Source organism: Solanum verrucosum, unplaced genomic scaffold, assembly GCF_900185275.1.
Source record: "Solanum verrucosum unplaced genomic scaffold, falcon-dt-bn FXZP01000142.1, whole genome shotgun sequence".
In the NCBI taxonomy this organism is placed as follows: Eukaryota; Viridiplantae; Streptophyta; class Magnoliopsida; order Solanales; family Solanaceae; genus Solanum; species Solanum verrucosum.
Window position 1 is genome coordinate 780914 of NW_026020259.1, and position 7364 is coordinate 788277.

The 7364-nt window shown below is 32.5% G+C and overlaps 1 protein-coding gene and 1 pseudogene across 1 annotated transcript; both read right to left on the minus strand.

The window, feature by feature from the left end:
* Positions 1-1697: 1697 nt before the first annotated feature.
* On the minus strand, positions 1698-2376 carry LOC125833345 (pathogenesis-related leaf protein 4). Its single transcript, XM_049512488.1, has one exon. The coding sequence runs from the start codon at positions 2312-2314 to the stop codon at positions 1835-1837; it is 480 nt and encodes a 159-aa protein (XP_049368445.1). The 5' UTR covers positions 2315-2376; the 3' UTR covers positions 1698-1834.
* On the minus strand, positions 1698-5687 carry LOC125833346 (pathogenesis-related leaf protein 6-like; annotated as a pseudogene).
* Positions 5688-7364: the final 1677 nt, after the last annotated feature.

Genomic DNA, 7364 nt, shown 5'->3' on the forward strand with positions numbered 1-7364 from the left:
ATTTAAGCTTTATTATAATTATCAACATCTGTGGACTGTGATCTTTATTGAATCATCTAAGTTTCAAACTTGAAATAATATATTAAAAGATAAAAATTATGAAAAAGTATAAGAAATATTTAAAAATTATATCAAAGTAAATATTTTTATGTATAAAATAAAATTTTAAAATTATATTTACAATGTCGGGTTGATTTGGTCTCGGGTTGGTTTTTGTTAGTTAAAACCAAACCAACCCAAATATAGTTGGGTTTTTTTTTTCAATACCAAACCAAGTCAAACCAACCACTAGTCGGGTTTTTTTTCTCGGTTGGACTCGATTTGCGGTTTGGTTCGATTTTGTACACCCCTAGTTTTAACTTTTCACCTACATAGCAATAGCATTTTACAAAACAAAACAAATAAAAGATAAATCGGTAAATTAGAATACAACAACACACGTTCCCATATAAATAAGATTTCAGTCCTTAATTATAAGACTAATTATGGACAAGATAATATATTTCTATGATTGTGGCATTACTATTTTTATAAATTATTAATTATATCTAAGTTATAATTAGAATTTTATTTTAACCAATCAAATCTCATCTATTAATTCTTACCTATGCTACGTGTCTCATATCTAAACAAAAACTTAGGAAAAATGGAAAGAAAAGAAATGGAAAGAAGCCGGATCTCCGACAAATGCCCAATATGTTTTTTTTAGCTATTTATACTCAAATTTTACTACAGAGTCAATACTAATACTAATAATGATTACCATAACCTACCTAACTGGCTAACTCCTTGAATTCTCAATAAAATATTATTGTATTTATTTGACTGCATTTAAATTAAAGTAAATTATTGAGCTTGGAATTATTAATTATTCCCCAATACTTGTTTGTTTTGGAGAAAGCTTGCAACTTGCAAGTCTAGGTCAATCAAGTTGCAGTATCATTGGGTAACTAAGGGATTAATTAACTTAATCTAAAATTGTTCTAGAAATATTACGATTTCATGCAACCCTAAATTGGACATATATTAATTAATGGTTTTGGATTATTTTGAAAAGTAATTCTCTCGATTAGCATCATAAAGTCTGTGAGGGTAAATTGTTTTCTATCAAGTACGACTCTACATATATCTAGGACTCGACTATGAGACCTTTCGTTAAGAATAATTTGCTTAAATTTAAATTCGCATCGAAAAATCTCACATTAAAAAGTAAAATAACAAATGCTGCTTTGTATCAGAAGGACTCACAATGTTAACTTGTGTGCCACATACTTTACAAATATTTTAATTCAAAATTTAATTTAATACAAAGTTGCTCAATAATTGATTGAAATTTCCACAATTGACTCATCGGTCCACCCAATGGTAATTTATGTGTCTAACAATATAATTATTTGGGGAGTCAAAAATATATTCTTTTTAATCACATCTTAAAAAAACATTTCAAGTTATTAACTAGTACATTTTATTTTAAACCATTTTAAGCAGTTTTTAAATATATAATTCATTTTATAAGATATAAAGAATCTACGCTCAACTTTACACTAAAAAATTAATAATTTAACTCTCGTAATTTGAATCTTGCCACGTGCAGAAGACAATAATTATTTTACTTATACAATCATTATGCCATGTATTTTAATCTTATTTAAGAAAAGATTTTTTTTTTAAAACAAGGAAAAACTTTATGTATTTCCATACTTAATTATCAACTTAAGCCCACTATACCATGAACATATGGTACGTGGAATTATTCACACTAGCAACATCGAAGGGAAATAATAATAATTATAGACGTACATTTAATCCCTTGCACATCATAAGTAAACACATTTTAGTAAGGACGTTGTCCGACGTAGTTCCCAACAGGATCATAGTTACAAGAAATGAACCACCACCCATTGTTGCAAAGAGCCCGACCACAACCTAGTCGGACTGAGTTACGCCAGACTACTTGAGTATAGTGTCCGCACACTTGTCCGCTTGCACATTGGTTGGTACCATAGTTGTAGTTTGGCTTCTCCCCCACCCACAATTCCACAGCTGCCCTCCCCGTGAAATCACCACTTCCCTTGGCAAGGTTCTCCCCTGCACCAGAATGAATCAAGTTACAATCACCAGTTCTTGAATTGGCATAATTTTGTGCTCGGGATGCCAAACCGGCATCCCAAGACATTGGGCCGACCCCGACTTGGGCACGGGCATCGTTGTGAACCGCAAGATAGTCTTGGGGTGAATTTTGGGCATCACAAGAGTGAAATATGGCTAATACCATGAGACAAGTGAGTAACAATGAGATGTTAAACAACCCCATTTTGCTTTAGGTTTAGTGGAGAGAAAATAAATCTAAGTTATTGTGATTATAAATGTGAGATAAGTAGTGTATTTATAAGTAAAATTAATTGTGGAATTTTTTTTAGCCTGTGTGAAGAAAATTCAAAGGAAATTAGTAGAGGAAATGATAAAAATGGTCTCTTATCTTTAATAGTAAGTTCAAAATAGTCTCTTGTGTATTTCGTTGAGCCATTTTGTTCCTTCAATTTCTTGGAAGTAATTACTTTTGGTCCTTTAAGTTTTTCAAAATGAACATTTTTTATCTTGATTAGATTTTTATCAAACTTTGATTATTAAATTTTAACATTGTGGAATTTTATTTTTCATGTAAAGAAAATTCAAATGTGTTTAGTACCTCGCATGTCGTGTGATTTAGGGAATACTATATGCTTTAAAGAATAGTCATACTTTAATCTAGATAATTCTTGTTTTTTTCAAAATCATATTATCAAAATAAGGTTTAAACAAGACTAATTAAGCATTTTTGGGTGGAATAAAAAGTCTATAGAACATAAGAAGACTTGAATTATTAAAAAGATGTATATTTTTTTTTATTAGATGAGGCTCACACATGTTCTACAACCTCGTGAAGCATAAAGATGTATATTTTTTTCCATTAAATAGAGGCTCACACATGTTCTACAGCCTTGCGAAGCATGGACGTGACTAAAATAAGGGTTTTAGACTCCAAAATTATAGGGGTCTGAAATACAATTTTTTTTTCTTATACAATGTCTTGAATGTGTGCTAGAGTCCTAATTAATTTGATTTGGATCACGTAAGTATCTTTAAAGGGAAGTTCTATCTAGCAGTATTTATTTTCATTTTAGGATTCGAACTTGAAACCTCTGATCAAGAGAGGGTGCGATTCAATTTTTACTTATAAAATATTTTATGAAAATTTGATTTTAAGACATCGATATTATTGAGCCTCCCTCAATCTATTGGGAGAAAATTATTGTATGAGAGAGAGAAAGAGTGATGGACACTTAAACCAGAACAAAAATTTGGTCCTTTGTGTAGAAATTAACTGCCTCACATCCTGGCAACTTCAAATGAGAATTATTAATTTTAAAAACGTTTTGAAGGGTTGAAGTTGAATTTACGAATAAATAGTTACGTGTTTAGATAAGTATTATAAAGAGAATAAATTGTTTGATATGCTTAATAAATATATGGCGCACCTAAAATAGTTTTTAAGGTACGTATTTCACATAATTTTTTATATATAAAATTAATTTTTTTGATGAAAGATGTTCAACTGACCACCTATCTAGCTTGTCACTATGTTGAATTCTTGTTCCATCACGTAAGTGTAGAGTTTTATTTTGAATTTTTTTAAATTATTATTATTATGGATTTTCTACATAGTTTAATTCACTGATTTTGATTTGGAGAATGACAATATGCTAACTTTTCCGTAATTTGGTGATAATACTATTATATTTATTTGACTGAATTAAATTGTTTGGAATTACTTGTTTGTTTTGGGAAAGACTTGCAAGTTTGAGTCAGTCAAAATTACACCGTGGTTAATCAACCTAATTTGAAAATCAAATATAATTATCAGGGGCGGATCTACCTTAGAGCGAAGGGGTGTCGAGCGACATCTCCTTCGTCAGAAAATTACATTATATATATAAGTCAAATTTAATTCAATGAATATATATATATATATATATATATATAAAGGTTTAGTGTAGTGGTTAAGGGGTTGCAAAACTTATAGAAGGTTGTGTGCTCTATTCTTGGTAGTAGTCTTTTTTTATTTTATTTTTTTACCCTCCCTAGGAGCTCCCACCTCTTTTTGCTCCCTTGGTGACTCGAACTCGCAACCTTCGGGTTGAAAGCGATGGGTGCTTACCATCTGAGCAACTCCCTATTTGGCATTGCCGCTGAACTCATAACCAACATTATATTAATTAGGGAAAAAAATACTTATATCCCCAAAAAAGTAAAATATTTATCTTTAAATATTTTATTACTTTCATACCCCTTTTTATTTTAAAATGACATATATCTATATTTATTCGCGCGTTGACGTCATGTTGATGTCAACGTTCACTTTTTTTTTCCTTTCTGATACCATTACAATATAATAAAGTCGTATATGAATATACTCTAATGGTATCAAAGAGTAACCGAATAGTTTCTTCATTAAAGGACTATTTCTTCCTCTTTGATATCATCAAAGTATAATATACTCTGGTGGTATCAATGAGTAACTAAATAGTGTTTTCATTAAGTTTTGCTTCAGTCCTTTGATGAGAATATTCAATCATCCACGATACCATTACGGTATATCTACATGCTATCGTGGTATCATTGAGGTATGTTTCAATTCTTTCAATATTTTAATTTTAAAAAATATAAAAATATATTTTCTACTAATTTAGAGTTTAATAAATAAGATTGTGACTTTAATAATTCTCTTAATTATTTCTTTTAAAAAAGTAAATCCTATATGATACTGATAAAGTATCAACATACAAACAGAGTATCACAAAAGATTAATTCATAGTAGTGATATTGATGTCATATTGATATCATGCACGAAATAAGAAAGAAGAAAGTGAGGTAAGCGGGTAAATAGTTTGAGGCATGGTCCATTAATAAGGGTAAATAGTTTGATAATTAATTTGCTTATACAATTATTCTATTAATTTACATAGAATCAATCATTTTTAATCTTATTTAAAGAAAGACAAAATTTTAGAAAGGTAAAATAGGAATAACTTTATGTAGTCATGTTTAATGGAAACAAGTCGCACTATACCATGAACATTTGGTACGTGGAGTTATTGATACTAGCAACATCAAAGGGAAATAGTAATTTTATTTAATACTAGCAACATGCCATAAGTTAACACACTTTAGTAAGGACGCTGTCTGACCCAATTGCCTATAGGATCATAGTTGCAAGAAATGAACCACCATCCATTGTTGCAACGAGCCCGACCACAACCTAATCGAACTGACTTGCGCCAGACTACTTGAGTATAGTATTCGCACACTTTCCAACTAGCACATTGGTTGGTAGCATAGTTGTAGTTTGGCTTTTCTGACACCCACAATTGCATGGCACGCCTCCCTGTGTTGTCTCCCCCACTCTTGGAAAGGTTCTCCACAGCACCAGAATGAATCAAGTTGCAATCACTAATTCTTGAGTTGGCATAGTTTTGTGCTTGGGTTGCCAAGATGGCATCTCATGACATTGGCCCAACCCCGACTTGGGCACAAGCATCGTTGTGAACCACAAGATAGTCTTAGGGTGAATTTTGGGCATCACAAGAGTGAAATATGGCTAATACCATGAAACAAATGAGTAACAATTAGTTGTTAAACAACCCCATTTTCCTTTAGGTCTAGTGGAGAGAGAACATGTAACACCCCGCAACTAGAAAGAGCTAGAATTAGAAAGAGTCATTTTTTAAAAGAATGAAAAATCTGGAAAATTGGTTAAGTTATGTTAAGTTTGAGTTTTGGGTCAAATTCAAACGACCATAACTCCTAGCTCAGGATGATTTAGGTGTGCTACGAGATATCGTAGAAAATATCTTTGATTTATCTTTCCAACGCCGCCGAGTTTACTCAATTCCGAGTTCGTATGAGGGAGATGTGTCTATTTGAAGTTGGGTTGTCTAGATAAGGAAAGTCAAAACCGGATTTTAGAAGGGTATTATGGTCTTTTTACTACCCAATTATTTAATTTCATTTTTGGTAATTAAGATGGGGTCTAAACTGATTTGGTTCAGTTTACGTTTCATCAAAAAGAGTTAAGGTTTTGAGAGAAGAGAAAATAAGAGGAGAAAAGAGGAGAAGAGACAAGGAATCATCAAGTTCTTGAAGTTAAGATTGTGGATTTCATCAAGGGGTGATCCCTACGAGGTATGTGAGATCACATAGCGTTGGGTTAGTTCATCCACGCGCCAATCATGATTTATTTCATCGAATTTAGATTCTTGAAGGTTTAGAAATTGAATTCTTGATGGATTTGTTTGAAGTTTCTATTGGGTTCTTGATTTTGGGAGTTGTTGAGGAGTTCTTGATTTAGATTCATGAAATTAGGTGTCATTTTGAGTATATTCTTGCATATTTTGATTATGTAGTTGAATCTAAGTGTTTGGGGAAAGACCCAATTGAGTTTAGAGGATTTAGAGTTGAAAAACGACCAAGAAAAATCGTCAGAATTCTGGGAATGGGGGTAGGGCGCTGCGCCAGCTAGTGCGCCCCACATCAGTGTCTGAAGTTAGGGCCCTGGGGTGCCGCGCCAGCCAGTGTGCCCCAACCCTGCTTCTGAAGTTTTAGCTTTGGCGCCCCGCGCCACTCAGAGCGTCAGGGAGGCCAGGTCTTCTACTTTTTCCCACTTCTTTCCATACTAGTTTCCTTGTAACGTACCTATGTTTCCTAGTTGATTTCTATACTCTAAGGTACGTCTAAACAACATGAAATCATCCATAACATGAGATCATGGGCCTTGAATCCATAATTCAATTCAAGGAAAGTTAAGAGTCAAGTCAAGAGAAGTTCATAGAGTTTTCCAAAAGTCTTTTACAAACGTTTTAACTTTGTTTCAAGACTTGAGTTTTGAGTTGAGTAAAGAGTAAGAGTTGAAATTCATTTCTTCAAAAGAGTATATAGGAACTATGTATTCCCAAATGGATAAAATGTTTTCACATTTAAACAAGAGAGGAAACTTTGATTTCCAAAAGAGCATTTGAGCTAGTTTTTCAGTTAAGAGTAAATGTTTTCACAATTAAGCAAGAGAGGAAACATTGATTTTCAAGAGAGTCTTTGAGCTAAGTTTTGAGCAATTATCTCAAACCACAGAGTTCTGTTTTAAAACATATTGAGCTAGTATATTTTGGGAGTATCATTGAGCACTCATATGGGGGGGGGGGGTTCAGACAACTCCCAACCCTCATAAATCATGTAGCCACCAAGGGTAGAAAAGGGTCATACTTTTTAGATGATTCCTTAGTGCTTTTTAGCATAGACTAGTAGATCCACTTAGTAGTCAGTTTCTATAC